The sequence below is a fragment of the Agelaius phoeniceus genome, chromosome 2 (genome assembly GCF_051311805.1).
Source record: "Agelaius phoeniceus isolate bAgePho1 chromosome 2, bAgePho1.hap1, whole genome shotgun sequence".
NCBI lineage: Eukaryota > Metazoa > Chordata > Aves > Passeriformes > Icteridae > Agelaius > Agelaius phoeniceus.
The window spans coordinates 65016552-65034988 of record NC_135266.1 but is presented as its reverse complement, the minus strand read 5'-3'; the positions used below and the strand labels follow the sequence as shown (position 1 = coordinate 65034988).

The following is an 18437-nucleotide window of genomic DNA, read 5'->3' as shown; positions in this document are numbered from 1 at the left end:
TTTACTTTTATAATCTCCCTGAGACCTGCACATACTTGTTGTCTCTGTGTTTCCCCTGCTGTAATTGATCCTACATGGTTTATGTGTTGCATTATCTCCTTGAAGGCTCTGTAGAGGGATCTGGACAGGCTGGATTGATGGGCTGAGGCCAGTTGTGTGAGGTTCAAAAAGGTGAAGTATCAAGTCCTGCACTTGAGTCACAACAGCCCCTGCAGCACGGCAGGCTGGGGGCAGAGGGGCTGAAAAGCTGCTCAGCAGAAAAGGACCTGGGGGTGCTGCTTGACAGTAGCTGAACATGATCCAGCTGTGCCCAGGTGGCCAAGAAGGCCAATGGCATCCTGGCCTGGATCAGCCATAGTGTGGCCAGCAGGACCAAGGGAAGTGCTGGAGTCACCACTCCTGAAGGTATTTCAAAGACAAATCTTTATTGCTGAGACAGTGGAGCTCCAGAAGCCATGCAGGGCTTGATGTGAAGGGTAGAGTATGGTTTGCCAGCATCTCTGCAGTAGGAGGGTGCTGTTATCATTCCTGTTCTTATGCCAAAAGTATGTTGCTCTTCAGTTTTCTGTGTAGCTTGCAAATGTTGACTTCACCAGAATCAGTTTGGTTGATATTCCTGTTTGCCCCTTCACCTAGAACAGCAAAGGGCTCTTCCTTCCAGCATGAAGCATGTCACCAACATGGGGTGTCTTTCTTTGTACATAGGTTGGGATCAAAAAAGTCTTTGCAGAGGTTCTTCCTTCTCACAAAGTTGCAAAGGTCCAGGAGCTCCAAAATGGAAAGAAGAAGGTTGCAATGGTTGGTGATGGAGTCAACGATTCCCCTGCACTAGCCAAGGCTGATGTTGGAATTGCAATTGGAACGGGCACCGATGTTGCCATTGAAGCTGCAGATGTTGTCCTTATCCGAGTGAGCACTACAGTTTTGGCCTGTCCTCTTTTATCACTCACACTCCTCATTTTGGTTTAGTTTTCTGAAGACTGCATGTGGAAAACTTTCAGTGCTCTTCTGTCTTGCAGAATGATTTGCTGGATGTAGTTGCCAGTATTCACTTATCCAAGAGAACAGTTCGAAGAATACGAATAAATCTGATTCTTGCCTTAATTTATAATCTGCTTGGAATACCCATAGCAGCAGGTATGTGACTGCAAGAGCTTGGCTTATCAAAGACAGCAGCATAGTTGATCTCTGTGGTGCCTCTTATAGGATTGATTACCTGCTCAAGAAACCAAAAACAGGTTCCTAGATTATTTAAAACTTAGTAGAAGGAGGGTGAAATCAATACATTCTTTTTTTTTTTTTTTTTTTTTTTTCCCTTTTGCTTGCCTCTTAGGAATAAATACTTCTAGATGAAATTAAAACTATGCTCTTCTTATAGCAGTACTTGGGGATTAGTTCCTGTATATTCAAACCCAGCTCTAATCAGATGTGCCATCCTACTTTTGGGTGCTCCTTCTTTTATTTGCCCTGAATCGCACATATTCTCTCCTACTGCTTGTAGTATATAGCCTTTGTCAGACAGCTTCTCATGCTCTAAATTCCTACTTAAAACTTACTTCAGGTATTCTTTGTTTTGTTTATGAGTAACTTCTCCCTCCTTTTCCTGTACTAGTGCCATGCCTTTCTGTTGCCTTTGCTGTGTTTCATATGTGCAGAATATCTGGAAGGGATGAATAGTCTTGCCCTGTGGCTGCAGTCTTGTACCTGTATGGGTGCAAAGGTCGTCCCTTGCAATGGAAGGGACATGTTTAGTAATGAGTGAGTAAATGCATATATTGATCTAGTTGTGTTTCTGGAGGTCTCGGCAGTTGTGTTGTAGACCTGCTGATCTGTTCTGTGCTATGCAGGGGTGGAAATGCCTGTGCTGGCATGAGCAGCTCTGGCTCATGTCCATATGTTTTTTTTCTAGGTGTGTTCATGCCTCTTGGCCTCGTGCTTCAGCCTTGGATGGGGTCAGCTGCAATGGCAGCTTCTTCTGTGTCTGTCCTGCTGTCTTCACTGCAGCTGAAATGGCAAGTTGTCTTGTGTTTATCAGCTGGGGAGCTGTGGCAGTACTGAGGCTGAGACTCAAGTGAGACACCCTTTTGGGGTTTCTACATCTAAAAGTACCTGAAAGTCCATTAGCTTGGGATTGCTCTGTCTGATCCTTGGCTCCAAAAGAGACAGGTGTCACTATTATGAACTTACCTGGACTAAGGTATATGCAGTATGCTTTAACTAGCAGCTAAAAGTGTGACTGGATGTCACCTGGGACCATGTGGTGGAGATCTAGCTCAATACCAAGTAAAGTAATGGTCAGGAGGTTTTGCTGTGAATATCAAGTGAACAAGTAGTTTGAAAGATAATTCTCCATAATGTAACAATAGATTTTTGAAAAAAATATTTGTACCTGTTTGGTTTTTATTTTTGTCTATTTAAGTTAGCCAGAGAGAAACAGGGAAGCAGTGTATTTATTCTTTTGCACCTTGCTGCAGATAAGGCATCTCTCTTTATTCTTTTGGAAGCAAACCAATTTCTGATCTACCACAAGATTTTTCAAGTTCTATTCATTTTAATGCTACATTTTTTGGGTACCCTTTTTGGCAGTTACAGTGGACCTGTTCTTAACAGCATAGAAAGCAAACAGCTTTTAAGAATAAGAATTTTTATGGTGTCTGATATTGGTCCAAACCTTCACATATTTTTACTGTAGCTGGGGTCTTCTGTACATTACAGTATAGTACAGTACAGTATAGTATAAACTAATTTTCCAAATATGGGAAATCTGTTCCTACATCATGTTTCTAATCCTGCAAATGCTCAGTGAGACCACAATATAAATACAAATTACATACATACAAGTCTGTTTGCAGAGTCAGCTCTACCACTACAGGATTTTCATCCTAAAAGGTTTCAGTGTATAGTTATTCAAAGGATGAGAAATTTCTATAACAGGATTCCTTAATTCTCCCATTTCGTTTGACCTTGTGCCAATTTCATTGTGTCACACACCATTTTAGGTAGATATTGAGAACCCCCTAAAAATATTTGGCTTCAGATTTATGGAAGCTGTCTTACAGTATACATTTTAGGACAATAATATTTCTTGAAGTGTCAGATGAGGTGAACAGAACTTCAGGTTCCAAAGAACACAATGGTATATATATATATGTGAAGAAGACCACGCATACTTGCCATTTCTGGGATTTGACTTAGTACGCATTGCATCAGAAAGTGATTTTTGTATCATTGAGTCCATTTACCTGCAATTGTCTTCTATGGACCTTCTAATAATTCAGCAAACTCATTCTTTCTTTATTTTTTAAACACTTTCTTTTTTTTAAACACTTTCTTTAATTTTTATTAAAGAACCTCATTTTGAGAGTACCTCTCTTTTATTATTGAAATGTTTTAATGCTGTGTGACGTACTCTTAGCTATTTAAGCTATTTAAACTTCTGTGCTTGAAGTGCATGGAATCATAGAGACATCTGGGTTGGAAAAGACCTTTAAGATCATTAAGTCCAACCTTTAACCTGGCACCACCAAGACCACCACTAAACCATGTCCCTAAATGCAACAGAAGAGTGCTCAATCAGTGGTATGTGGTTTTGAATGACTGAAAACAGACCAGAAACATCTTGAGGAGTGTTCTGCATTTCCCCATCATCCTCCCTTTTCCTTCTGTGCTTGTCTTGCTTGAGAGAATTGGCAGGCTCAAAATTCAAGTAGCAATAACAATTATTATTCTGTAACTGATTTTTGACCCTTACACTCTTGGCACCACACATTTTAAATTAATTGTTGGTGAGCTATTAGATAGGAAATTTATTTTAAACATGTGTAATTAATCTATAAAGTTATTTTTTCTATATAAACACTTTCAATTCATTTAGGTTATCAGAAGTTTCTGATTTGTTCCAGTGCCAGATGCTTCTACACATTGGCCTCTTGTTGTAAATATCTTTTCTCTTTCTCTTTCTCAGTTACAAGAAGCCGGACACAGAAAGTTACGAAGCGCAAGCTCAAGGCCGCATGAAGCCACTCACTCCTTCTCAAATCAGTGTTCACATTGGAATGGACGATAGGAGGAGGGACTCTTCCAAACCATCTCCTTGGGACCAGACAAGCCAAGTGTCCCTCTCCTCCCTGGCTTCAGACAGGCTGCCAAGACACAATGGCTTCATCCAGGAGGAAGGGGGCAAGTGGTCATTGCTCATAAACAGAGCGGATGAGGAGCAGTACATCTGAAGCTCTGGACACTTAGTGCAGGGGGAAATGTTCCTCCTCCCCAGCCAGGGGAGGGACTGACTTACTTCATCAGCAGCTTCAGTGTTGTAAGTGAAGTATTCCTTCAGCTCATAAGACAACTGCAACTCAGCTCAGCGTTGGGTTGTATGGATTGTGGATTTTTTTCAGGTCACCAGTTATTTCTAGTTATGGAAATAATCTGTGCCACTGTAATGAACTGGCTTGTTTGCACACAGCATTTAGTGAAATAATGTAAAATTGTAATTTGCAGAGTCTAAAAGAGTTTCTCTGTGACTCTTTGCTAGGAACCAAATTTCATACTTTTCAATCTGTCAATATTTATTACTTCAAGACCACATGAAGCAAGAGTATTTTCAGAGCTGCCAAATATTAATTTGTGTCTAAATGAAATTATCAATGGCATAAGGGACTATGTGGTCAGAATTTGAATTTTTACACAGAATCCTAACTAGTCATGTCACTCTGGGAACACTTTGTATTTATGGCATCTCCTGGGACCAAAAATACTTTGTTAGTTCACCTGCTTCAACTCTCTGAAAGGTCTTTTTCAAAGATTTTCACTGCTTTGAGGTATTGCATCCTTTTGATGCACATTTCTACTGCTCTCTTTGATTTTCTCTTTTGCTCCATATGAGCCCCTTTCCCCTTTTTCTTGCACAAGAGATCTTCTATGAGTTATCATTATGTTTACAGATATTTCTATTTGGGACAAACTCCTTTAAGTCACCAGGAACCTTTCCATTCCAGTTGAAATCCATAAAGGCAGAGCAGTTCCTGGTCCCAGTTATCCAAGATACCTTGCTGGACCCCAGGGAGCTCCTCAGAGTTGGGCAGTTGTCTGTCTCTTTTCTCTGACAGAGTGAAGAATTTATGCCAGTGTGGGCAAAGGTGGTATTTACCTTGGCATGACTGAGCAGAACTAGCACTGGTGAGACTCCAGTGTAGCTGAACAGAGGGAGATTATTGCATAACTTAACCCCAGCTTGCTGGTTGCTTAAAATGCAGCTAAAATTTTATATTATAAAGGTGGAAAATGGCCTTAAAGTGGGCTTCTATTTGCCATCATATGAATAAATGACAGGACCTCAACTAAGAAAATTTGTAATTTAAATTTGTATTTATTTTTTTGCATTGGTTTTAGTTCCCCTCTTTACTTCAATGAGAAATCAAAGTACTGGACAACCCTTTTTTGCTTTAGCATCTTTACCAAAGCTTGCAGTAACTTCATCCCTGTGGATGTCAGATTCACCCCTTAACACTTTTTAGAGTCAGGACAGTAGGAATCAACAGTTTTGGTGCACTGGATGCAGTTCCAGAGTGCCGTGTTGTCCAGCTGTGGGACTCTGATGTAAGCAGAGTTTTATAGTCAAAGAAATACTTTGCTAAACAACATGAAATAATTGCTTCTTTTCATTGACTGAAATATAGAGCTGTTTCTAACATGAGTTCAAATACTGCTTCTCCTAATGTAAAAATGAAAAACAAGTCGGAGAGGAAAAGAATTGTTCTTAAAACATTTGATGAGTCTTCCCATTTTCTCAGCACTGTCTTAAATATAATTACAAATCAGTTTTAAAACTCTATATAAGTAGAGATTACTTTCACAGCACACATACTTTTCAAACATGCCATAGGTGCATGTCCGCGTGGGAAAGAGGGTCTGAAGTTTTACTGTTCTGTATTTTCTTACCAGTCCTTACAGTAAAAATATGCTTTGGTTTTTAAAAAAAATAAACAAATGACTGTGTGTCTTTTTTTTTTTTTTTTTTTTTAATTGAGGGGTTCAGAATAAAAAGGGCATAAAGAGAGATTGTTGGATTGCAGGGTACATATGCACAAGGTTTTGTGACTGCTTTGTGATCTGTTTTAGGCAGGATATTTAGGAGGGAAAAATAGACAGTGTTGTTTCATGTTGAGACAGGTGAGGTTGCAAACATGTTAAAGGGTGCAAATTGGATATTGGATTCAAAGTCATCTTGGGGAATTGGACAGAACCAGGAAACTTTGCAAACAGAACAGAGAGGAATTAAAGGCCAACTTAGCTGAAAAAGGTCAGGTAGTTGTCTGGCATTCATTTTGTCACCCATTCTAACCACACAGTGATCCTGCAAAACAAAGAGAGAGGTATAAAGACTGTATCACCCAGATGACAAAATACCTCATTCTGTTCTGCTCAGGAGAGGCATCAGCTGAAATTGCAGGTCTAGTTTTATATGTCATGCTTGTTAGGAAAAAACAGTTCAGAGAAGGGCCATGAGATTTAACAGAAATCTAGAAAACGTGAGAATGTAATTATATGAGAATGAGAAACAGAAGAAGATTGATGGAGTTTGAGTAATTTTGCTTACAGAATACCATAAGGAAATACAAGTCTCAAGATCGAAAGAGAACAATTTATTCCTTTCATCTTTTCAGTGTCTTTTATGTTCATGGTGAATAGAACAAGAAAATAATAGGCTTATTTAACCAAAGAATATTTAGATTAGTCACTAGGGAGGAACTGTGTAACAGGAAAGATTGTGGAGCATTGGAAGAAGTTTCAGATGGGGGCTCTTCAGATGCACATGGCAATCAGGCGCATATTTGGTGATAATGTGTTAGTCAGAGGTGAATCCTGGTGTGGGGCAGGCAGCCGCCCTACACCAGCTCCTGACCTTCTCCCCAGGTGGACTTTCTCTTATTTCTGTGAAAGTAGTATGAACCAAAAAATTATTGGAGTAGAGGCCTGACCACACTATCCTGCTCTCAAGAAGTGCTGAAGAGCCTGACTTATTTCATACTTGAAATGAACTGGAAAAGTTTTGCTCATTATATTTGCATAATGTCTTAGGCTTTAAATGGCTGTGAAACTTGCATAAATCATGGAATAATAGAATGGTGTGGGTTGAAAGGGTCCTTAGAATTTATCTAGTCCAACTCTCCTGCTATGGGCAAGGACACCTTCCACTAGACTGGGTTACTCAGAGCTCCATCCAACCTGTCTTTGAACACTGCCAGGGATGGGGCATCCACAACTTCTCTGGGCAGCCTGTGCCAGTGCCTCACCACCCTCACAGTAAAGAATTTCGTGCTAATATTTAATGTAAACCTACCCTCTGTCAGTTTGAAGCCATTCCCCCTTGTCTAATCACCACATGCCCTTGTCAAAAGTCCCTCTCCAGCTCTCCTGTAGCCCCCTTTAGGCCATGGAAGGTGCTCTAAGGTCTCCTTGGAGCCCTCTTGTCTCCAGGCTGAGCAGCCCCAACTCTCTCAGCCTGCCTTCACGGCAGAGGCTCTCCAGCCCTCTGATCAGCTTCATGCCCTCCTCTGTAGCTGCTCCAGCAGGTCCATGTCCTTCTTATGCTGGGGCCCCAGAGTTGGATGCAGCACTCCAGGTGGGGTCTCAGAGTGGAGCAGAGTGGCAGAATTCCCTTCCCCCTGCTGGCCACTCTGCATTGAATGCAGCCCAGGATATGGTTGGCTGTCTGGGCTGCAAGCACACATTGCTGGGTCATGTTAAACTTCTTGTCAGCCAACACCCCCAAGGCAAAAATGTCTATGAGAAAGTTAGAACAGTTATACATACTCAAGAAAAATAAATTTAGGTGATAGTCCTAACACTTGTGATCATGTGCTCTTGCTAAACTTGATCTCCTGATGCACATCCAGAAACTTGAGCTCCTGATGCACATCCACTCTCACTGAGGGGGGTGTATGAGGTGGAGCTCAGCATCTGCATGTCTGCATGCAGTGTGATTACAAACTGTCCTTGTCCCCTGCCTGCACCCCCAGCAGAGTGAGGCACTGCCCAGCGCTGCTGCCTGTGCTGGCCCTGCAGCAAAAGAGCTGGAGGAAGGTGCCTGACAGGATGGACTTGTGGACTTCCTGAGCTCAGTGCCCGAGGTGCTCAGCAGTGTGCCACACTTGTCCTCTTTCCTAGGACTGAGTATTTTGATGGACTAGACAGTACGGAGCAACTTTTCAAATCCCAGTTTTGATCTTAGGTGTCTGCATTGTGCACGTTATCCCAGCACGACTCAGTTGCTGCCTATCTGATGGTAAATGTTGACATACCTGATGATTTACAGGGGACATCCAGTTATTTTGCTCAGGGAAAAATTTGTGAGTCTTTTGTTGTAACTTTTAAATTCTTTTTTAATGAACGCAGAAGACATCAAATGAATCAGATCTTTGACTTCCATGTTATTTTTAGTGCAATAGGTCAGGAATACTGTTGCCTGTTAAGTTTTTCAGCTGTTTTTCTTCTCTTGTTATAGTTTGCCACACAATTTTTTGGTGCCCTAAGTTCACAGGAAAGAAATTATTCCATTTAATTTCCTCCTCCTTTCCCCTTTTTTTCAAGCAAATAAGCTGTCTGATTTCTATCCAAGCTGATTACAACCTTTCTCTGACTAAGTACTCGTTCAACAATTATATTTTCTCTAAATGCACTTGTGTGTGAAGAAAAAGAATGAGTAGGCGGTGAAATTATACAATGGTGTGCAGGGATGTGAAATCAGATAACACTGAAATGTCGGATTTAATTTCCTCTACTAAGATGCCAACAGCAAGCCTGTTGGTTTTCAGTGGGAAATGGTTTGAGAGTCACAACAAAATAAGTGGTGAAGCACAAAACATCCTGCTCACATGTGAGTCCCAGACAGACATAGGCAGAGGAGGAGACAGATCAACTCCTCTCCTTGTCTCGAGTTAAAAGCACCAAGGCTTTGCAGACAAGTACAGCCCGCCCACAGGCTCTCCTTGCAATGATCTGATTTTCATGACTGATTTACCTTCATGCTTAAAATGATGATTGCTGAAGTCTCCCCTGGTGCTGCCCACGAAGGCGAAGGGATGTGGCAGGGGGAGGTGTGTGTTGTTTTCCCCGCAGGTGGGAGGTGTGTCCCCAGCGAGGTGTGTGCTGGTCAGCACTGAGCAGTTCTGTGCTCCGGGGGAGGTTTGGGTCGGGGGGCTCAGCAGCCAGCACCTCACCTCGTGGGGCACCAGGAGATGTCACTGCACGTCCAGTACAAGCCTCAGAAACCCCTTAATCTGCAAAGCATCTGAAGATCTGGTTACCAACAAGGGGAAAAATATTAAGGGATAGTTTAATTCACGTTTAAAATTTTGGTGTGACAATATTATATAGCCCAGGAAGAGATTTTAGGCTAGTGTGTGTTTGCCTTGAACTCTGAATTGGTACTTTGATGCTTAAGTAAATCCTGAGTTGCCCAGATGTGTCTGCTGAAATTGCTTTCTTTTTCCTTTGGCAAGCTGAGATGCAAGGAGAAAAGCCACGCTGCAGGAAGCCAAAGCAAGGTGCCAGCATCCTCAGGACAAACCTGCACCTTGTGGTGCGAGCTTAAACTCCCCAAGGAGCTGAGGGGGCAAGACTGCTGGGTTGGTGGGCTTCTGTTTTAGGTAGACCTTAGGGGAAGTCACAGCAACCCTTGGCTTTCCTGCAACATCAACCTCAGTGGGCTGGGCCACGTGTCACCCACGAGCAGGATGCAGCAGGTTACACTCCAACAGCGCTTCCCTCCACCACACCCAGCTCACTCCGGCAACTCTGGCAAAATTTTACTCACCAAAGTGAATCAGCCCTTGCTCTGAAGCCTGCCTGTGTGTTCCAGCCATGGAACAGTGCCAGTGTGCAGTGCCAGTCTCTGAGACTCTCCAGCATCCTTGCAGAAAGGGGCCTTGCTTCCAAGGGTTAATTTTATTTTAAGATACCTCTGCATTGCAGTTGCAAATCTGTGCGGCTGAGAGCAACCTGCTGAACAGGAAAGGGCTCATTAAATACATACTGTCACTGATTTATAAGAGAGTGCAGAGACAATATAATTACAGTAATTATGTCAGAATCTTGCTGCAGAATTGCCATTTGTGTTGGGAGTTTTATCCTCTTGCTACGGCAGGAAGATTTAAAAACCTCATACATCTGCCAATATATTTGTGCCACAACTAACTTACTCAGAAGCTTTTATTTGATCATTCTCTCTACAGACACGGAGCTTTTTACGTGTATTATCATCTTAGGGATGAACAAGAGGTAGGCAAGGCATTTGGGTATTGTGCTGCTGTCTTCATGCCCATGGGGGAGGCAAATTTGGGCTTTAAAGAGGACCTGGCCAACACTACTCTGGCCAAGGCCACATTACAAAGGGAAAATTTAAAATTGCAGCTCATAAGAAGCTGCTGGAAGGGTGTGGTTTGGGTGAAAGATGCTTGTACTCACCTGCCTCTGCTGGTGCAGATACCTACAGGTGGGAGAGGTGGGCTGAGAAAGTCAGTGTGTGTAAGGTGAGGCGTAAGCTCCTCTCTGGACATGCTCCAGCACCTCACTGTCCTTCTTGTCTTGAGGGGCCCAGAACTGGACACAGGATTTGAGGTGCAGCTTCACCAGTGCCAAGTACAGGGACACAATCCCTGCCCTGGGATTGCTGATCCAGGCCAGGATGCCACTGGCCTTCTTGGCCACCTGGGCACACTCAGGTTCAGCTGCTGTTGACCAGCACCCCCAGGTCCTTTTCCTCTGGGCATCTTTCCAGACACTCTTCCCCCAGCCTGTAGCCCTGCAAGGGGTTGTTGTGACCCAAATGCAGGGTTGGGAGAAACTAGGACATAAAGGTTGCTTTTATAGGGAGGGGGAACCTGGATTTTCAGGCCACCAGGGCACTTTGCTGGAGGATCTCAGAAAGTGGGAAGCCTCAGTCATTCAGAGGGATGCCAAGCTCTGACCAGCACTCACCACAGCCTACAGATGGGAACAGGAGCACCCCAACATCTGCAAGTCCAAGGTAGGTTTCACACAGCACCTCTGCATTGAAAGAGATCAGGGTTTCCCCAAGGAAACCATTGACCAGTTATTAATGGTTACACCAACAACTTTACAAGCTTAAGTAGAAGGGAGGAAATGGGATTTGGCAGAAAGTTCTTTCTTCTGAACACACTAAGCTGTAGGAAAAGGTCCTCTTGCTTAAACAACAAGCAGATTGGACAAATATAAGCAGAAAAATAGGTATGCTCTCAAGATGTTTTTAAAGTAACAAGGAAAGCAACTTTGCTTGGAAAGTTTGGTTCCAGGATCTTAGGCCAGAGAGGGCAGGGGATGGGGGGGGAAAACAAGGCTAATCCCAAAGCAGCCTCACTATTTTCCTTCTTTGGAAAGTGTTGAATTCTGTGGAAAACATACCACTGATTTGTTAACACTGTCATTGCTGTTAATGTTGTTAAATAAATCCCTGTGCAGTTATTAACTGTAAGCCCTATATAAGCCCTAAGATGAAGTTGCTTTACAGCAGTAAAACATCAAGCCACTTCCACAAGGAAAGCTTTAATTGCATTTTACACAGAGCTGAGCTAAGGCACAGGTGAAGTGACCTGAGTGGGGTCTGACCCCAGCAAAACAATCGTGTTTTGCATTTCAGCTCTCTCTTCATCACTATCTTGCTTTCTCCTTGTTCTCCTGATTGCCTGGCTTGTTTGTTAAAAAAATGCAAAAGCCACCAGTAAAATAAAAATTTAATATCAAAAAACAAACTTCTAGCTTCATAATAACAAGTGAACAAAAACATAACTTGCCAGCAGACAGGTTATTGGTTTCTGATTCAGACAGGTATGACTGTTTTCCCAACATCTTCTTCACCATCCCCATTCTCACCAGCTCTTCTGTCATTTTCAGCATCTTGTATGAGTGAGTCAGAAAAGAAATCTGTTGGAAACCCCTGTAACAAGAGACCTGAAGAGTAATGAAAGGAGCAGATTTAGGGTTCTGCCAAGGTGCATCACGTTTACCCATCTGCACTGATGACAGCACTTCCTCTGCCTGCTCTCCTTCTCCTTGCTTCTTTATCAATCAAGTTACACATTTAGGAGTGGCAGTGGGTGTGATGAGGATCACAGCACCAACACCAGCATTAAAACTCTCCCTGTTTAATTTACTGTGCTGTACACACACACATCCGGTGAACAGCCACAGTGTTTTTGCAATGCATGCACTGGCAAAAAAAAATAATTAAATTAATACATAAGAACCAAAACCACCAGGGACAGAAATGGCTTTTTAAAATTTTCTTTGATCTGGTGAGTTGTTCAGACAGATGCCGAGGCACAAAGCAAGCCACTAGACTCCAAAACTTTTGTCCCCCACTCACCCTGCCATCTATTCCCCAGTAGCTCCCTGTGATCAAGCAGTTCTCCCAGCCTTAGTTTATTGCTGCTCTTGCAGGTGGTTGTAGTGCCAAACCCATTAGACCCTCTCGTTTATTTATCCTGTGACCAGTCATGACAGCACAACTTACAGCCCTGCATGCCCCCGTGTACTTACATCTCTTTTTCTACCTGGGCTTAAAAATATTAGGCAATCCCTCTTGCACAGGTTTCTTTCCATTTTGCTTTTCTTTCCATCCTATTTTCCACATTAAACAAGTTATTTCAGATATTTTTCAAAAACCCCATTTTCATTCACATCATTAATATTTTTGAGTTCTGGTTTAGACTTTCCCACTGTATGGAAGTCTTTAATCTTAGTATTAAAATACTAGTGCAGGATTTAAATGATACTGTTTGCAGAATGAATGGAAAATTCAAGTGTGAGAAGTAACTGCAAAGGGCAGTATCTCTCTGGTTTTTTGAATAAAATGATACAGCTCTTAAACTGCTGGTAAAGCTCTTTCATTGCTTCAGGAATGACCCAGCTGCCATTTCCCTCTGGCTTCATTAACATTTGGCTGAATCCTAGTTGCTTTTGAAAATAATTAATTGCAGAAAAGCTATCTTTTTTTTAGTGTTATTCAGCCCCAACTATATTACCACAAAAGCAATTACCAGGGAGCTGGGAGATGGCTTTCCCACTCAGAAAGACTGGTTTGACTACAGGAAGAGCCAGGAATCAGAATTTCCCATGGCCTCAGAAAGCTGGAGAATGCATTTCAGCCATCCTGTCTTTCTGCCCACATCAGATATGCTGTTCCCACCATCACTGGTCCAGTGGCAAGGATCATGTGGCACCATGTTGGGAGTATGCATTTCCTGTCACCGTATGGGAATGCTCTGCTTGTCCCTGCCTCCAGAAGCTGAGAATTGGAAAGAGGTCACCTTTTCTCCATGTCACTTCATTGTGAAGAAAGTTTTGATGTGAAAGAGCAAAGTGCTAAGATCAGACAGTGGTGGGAGCAATTAGGTTCACAGAGCCACAGAATTGTTGAGGTTGAGAGGGACCTCTGGATGTCATCTGGGCCAACCTCCTGTGCTCAAGCAGGGCCACCTAGACCCAACTACCCAGGACCATTTCCAGACAGCTTTTGAAAACTGGCAGCCTATGTCAGTGCTTGGTGACACCCACAGTGGCAACTTCCTGATGTTCAGGGGGAAATTTCTGTGTTTCAGTTTGTGCCCATGGCCTCTGGTCCTCACACTGGGCACCTAAGGAAAAAGCCTGGCTGTGTCCTCTTTGCACCCTCCCTTCAGGTATTTATACACATTGATGAGATCCCTCTTTCTCTTTCTTTCTTTCTCTTTCTCTTTCTCTTTCTCTTTCTCTTTCTCTTTCTCTTTCTCTTTCTCTTTCTCTTTCTCTTTCTCTTTCTCTCTTTCTCTTCTCATCACAGCTCTCTGAGCATTTCCTCATAGGAGAGGTGCACCACAACGTTCATCTTCATGGCCCTTTGTTGGATCTCTCTTGCACTGGGGAGTCCAGGACTGGAAGCAGCACTGCAGGAGTGGCCTCACCAGAGCTGAGCAGAGAGGAAGGATCACCTCCCTCAATTTGTTGGCAGCACCTCTCCTAATGCAGCCCAGGACACTGTTCACTTTCTTTGCCTTAAGTGAGACAATAACATTGTTGGGTTATGATCAACTTGGTGTCCACCAGGACCCCCAGGTGCTTTTCTGCCAAGCTGCTTCCCAGATGGATAGCCCTCAGCACGGACTGGGGATTGTTCTTCTCCAAGTGTGGAACTTTGCACTCGTTGAACTTTATGGCCTACCTTCCAGCCCATTTCCCCAGCCTCGTGTTCTCCCTGGGTGCCAGCACAGCCCTCTGGTGTATCAGCCACCTGTGCCCATTTGTCATCACCAAACCTGCTGTGGGTGAACTCTGCCCCATCACCCAGGTGAGTGGTGACCTTAGCAGAGTCAGTTCAGTGACACAGACTTGGGGGTCTCAGGTCTTTCCAGCACACTCAGAGGACTCTCTTCTAGCAGAGACACTGCTTCCTGAAATCTTGGTGATCCTGGAGCTTAGCTGTATTAATAGTCTCAGATATTTTGTCAAACTCACTTAATAATAATAATAATAAAAGACAATGCTGATTACAACTTAATTAGAGAGATCCCTTTCTCCAGCTCCTTGTAGGCTGTAGCTGCTGTTTAAAAGCAGCAAGAGGGTTATTTTGTCTCTCACTGCTGTTTTCTTCTGGCTGTTTCTGGAGAATGAGAGGAGAGCCATACCATGGATGATCTCTACCACTGATTGCAGTTGCAGTGCTGGACATTTAGAGGCCATGATTACAGCACAACAGAGTTGCTCAGTGAGTTAAACTGGCTGGGTGCATTTTCATTACCAACATTAATTGATAAACAAGTAGGACAGAATTACTGATGGCATCTAACACAAGAAATACTGGCATCAAACATATAATAAACCAAATTATGAGAATTTACTGGTGTCAGTGTCTGTTTCCTCCATGTGAACCCATAAATTTAGTTTGGCATTGCTGAGATTGGGAATGCTTTTGCTGAGGCAGTAATAAACCCTAAGCTCCTGCAAGACTCTAATAAAAGCTTGTCTAGCCGTGTAGCAGTGAGAAACTGGGACTGCTGCATACCCAGGCTGCCCAGCAAGGCCCTGGGGCAGCCACCAGCAGGCTGCTGCCAAGAATTTCTTGTATTTCTTGTGTTCACTGTCCTTGTGCAGCAGTGCTTCATGCCAGCCCTTGGACTGGTGTGGAAAAGTCAGAGAGAGCCCTTTGGAGCAGGCGCACAGCAGAGCACAGCAGAGCATGAGGCTGCATGGATGCTCCCTTCTCCTGCTTTGCCCTGGCTTTTTCTTTTTGTGGCTATACCTTGGAGCTGGCTGTGGTGTTGGTGTCCCTTGCAGAAATCATCCTTTGGCATGGGAGGATTTTTACAGAAATGTGACCTAAAAATCAGGCAGGACCTCTTTGATGGATTTGCAGGTACTAAAATATTTCTAGTCCCTTGGAAATGGCTGGCTGACTGGCACTCAGCACAAAACCCTGCAGAAGACCTTGGCTAAAGGGGAATTCAGGTTGCCTCTGGTTTAAACATTCAAACATGTTTAGGGCCACGTACTCCAAACCTCTGAAGACTTGGAAAGGGCTAGCATTTAAAACTAAATTTCTGGAAATTAGGGAATGCTGACCACTTAAAGAAAGGGAATACTGTTCATAAGAATGCAGCTAGCTTCTTTCGATCCCTCCTGAATTTTGTAGTAGTGGAGACTAGAAGCTTCATCTGTGCCCCTCAGGACTTTACAGACCTTTTTCATTCGTGTCTCCTCTCACCTCTTTTTCAGGCTGAGCTGTACAGGACCTGTCCCACATTTTCTGTTCCCTGGCTACCTGGATTGACCATCTGCCCACCCGTGACTCCCCTTTTGCCCTGGCTGGGGCTTTCCTCACTTCCTGGCCCCACTTTGCATCCTTGCAATGGGTGAATTGAAAGGAGCCAAGTGTTGCCCTCCAGCTCTCTCCTGTGGCTCCTTGGCCCCAGCTCCCTGCAGGGCTCAGCACAGCCCTTCCAGACTCTTGTGGAAAAATGACATTATTTCTTGAACCACTTAGCACTGATCTCATAGGAACTGTGAACCCACTAAAATTTAATTTTCACAGGTTTTCTTTCATAATGAAATTAAGGCAACTGGGTGCAATTATCATTGTCCTAAGGACAGTATGCCTTCAGGGATCCCAAGGGAGAAAACCAGCCCCATCCTAAGAAACTGTGAGTGAAATTATCCTGCAACCCTGAGCAGCATGTCCCTGCTAGGGGGCATGGTAAATGGGCAGAATCATTAAAAATATTTCTAGCTGCCATCACAAAGTCTTTAACAGGGAAAGCAAAAAGAAATGTCTGTGCAGCCTCAGAATTGCTCTGGACCTGAAATAAAACCAGTCATTTGCCCTTTATTTTCCACACTGGCCATTATATCCAGGTAGCTCAGGGAACCATCTTCATTCCTGCTAGAAAACATGTGAAAAAAATCATCAAGGCACTTTGAAACAACTACAAACACCTACAAGGGTCTAAAAATACACAGCACTGACAATGTGTGCAGCAGCAGTTATTGTCTCTGTGCTGGAGGCTGCAAACTGATAATTTCACATGCCAGCATTAAACTGAGTCCAGCATCTGTACCCAAAATACAAATCATTTTAGCAAAGAAATTTTACATGTATTTGTCAGCATTATTTGCTTTTCAGTGGGAAACTGGCAGATGATGAGGAGAGTTGTGCTTGGCCATAGCTGCCACCCACTTGGGTTTTCCTGGCCATGTCCTCTCTTTCCAGCCAGCCCCTCTGCCTTCTTTATTTTGGTGTATTTTCTCTATTCCTCAAAGTGTCTACCTGTAGGTTATACCATAATCTGCTGCTTGCCTCCAGGTAGGCTGCCATGAACCAGGAAATCCCAAGTGGAGGGGGAAAGGCTTGGGGCTGAGCAGGGCTGGGCTGCTCCGACACAGGATTCAATGTGAGGGTTGAGATCTTGAAATGACAATTAAGATCACATGGAGGACATCCCAGAAGGAGGAGAGTACATTTTCTGCATGCTCTGTAGGGCCAGTTAGGTGTGGGGACCTGAGACAGAGCACCACAAGCTGCTCTTTGCCAGCCCCAAGCACCCCCAGCCAAGGATTTACAGGAACTCCATGGTCCTCTCCACAGCTGGAGGTGCAGGAGGCAAGTGTCTTTACTCACTCAGGATCCAGAAAGCCAAGTTCTGGAAAGCAGGGCTGTCTAGAGGACTCTCCAGGAAAGCCATGAACCATGGCTCCAGAGAGTGCTGGAGCCAGCTGTCACCCTAGGACTGACAAAAGAAAACTTCAGGTGTTGAAAAACAGATTCAGTCTTGTGAAAAAATTGTATTTTGAATCTGTGGTAGTAAGTGGGCTGTTTAAATGGAAAATAAGGATATGCCATAACTAATGGTGTAAACACGAGCCTAAGGAGATGGAACATACTCACCTATGATTTAATGTAAGCTCACAATTGATAAATATCTGCAACAAGTAAAAAGCATCACATTTTTACCTGTCCCAGAGATGTGTGTGCCAGGAGCCATAAGAGACAGTGGTGTGGATTGGAATCTCCAGTCTTTACCACACTTTTTGAAAGTTACTGTCTGTGAGTGTTCCAAGTGCTGTTGGTAGGCTGGTGCCATGGATGGAGTGGAGATCTGCCACAAAATCATTTGTCAGCCCTAATCTCTCAGCCCCTCTTTGTGTTCTGATCCTTAAAACGGCAAGAGGGTCCTCTGCACAGCTCTCCAGGGAACAATGGGGTATGTGCACCGATGTGTGGCACCCTGTGAGACCTTGGGATGGAAAATACCATGTGCCATATTGTGGTGGGATAGAATGTAAGAAAAGATAGTGCAGAAGGTAGTCTCACACTGCAGCTGTACTAACCACCAAAAATTAGGAACAGGCCTGCCCTTAACAGGCCACAGCTGTGTCCAATAAGAAGAAGAGTGCTACGAAAGAGTGGGTTAGCTAGGTGAGGAGAGAGATGGAGTTTTTTGTTCGTGCTCTGAGGAGAGATGGAGTTTGTTGGTTGTACTGTGAAAAAGAAGGAGTCACTGCTGTGAGGAGGTGCCCATGAGAAACCAGTGAGAAGGTATGGAACTTTTGAAATAAGATGACAATGCCATATCAGAATGCAGTGCCTGGGGACAGGAGTTAATGGTGAAAGTGACAGTTTTAGGTTAATGGTTGGACTCAGTGATCTCAGAAGTCTCTTCCAACCTATGATTCTATGTAAGTGTACCATATAAGCACCATGTAAGCAGAAAGCACCCCTGCTGTGCTGCTGCTGCTTTCTTTCCAGCAGGCTGGGCTGATGGTTCCCTGTGGGAGGATCCTTGCATGCTTTGTTGCTTATGCCTTCATTAGAATGAAGATCAGTTTGCATAAATTTCCTCTCCCCATCCTTGGAAAAGGTGGATGCTTCAAGTGATATCTGCCCTGTT

General features: G+C 43.6%; 1 protein-coding gene across 4 annotated transcripts in view; it reads left to right on the top strand.

Moving 5' to 3' along the window:
* Window positions 1-5989, top strand: part of ATP7B (ATPase copper transporting beta) — a 40400-nt gene extending 34411 nt beyond the window's left edge. For 3 of the 4 annotated variants that reach the window (XM_077173723.1, XM_077173722.1, XM_077173721.1), the window contains 4 exons: window positions 706-909; window positions 1020-1137; window positions 1910-2012; window positions 3965-5989. In XM_077173723.1, the coding sequence (XP_077029838.1) occupies window positions 706-909; window positions 1020-1137; window positions 1910-2012; window positions 3965-4229 (690 nt within the window). In that variant the 3' untranslated portion in view covers window positions 4230-5989. Of the gene's footprint in view, window positions 1-705; window positions 910-1019; window positions 1138-1909; window positions 2013-3964 lie in introns of those variants that run through there. The other variant, XR_013180939.1, reaches the window with a different exon arrangement.
* The last annotated feature ends 12448 nt before the right edge of the window (window positions 5990-18437 follow it).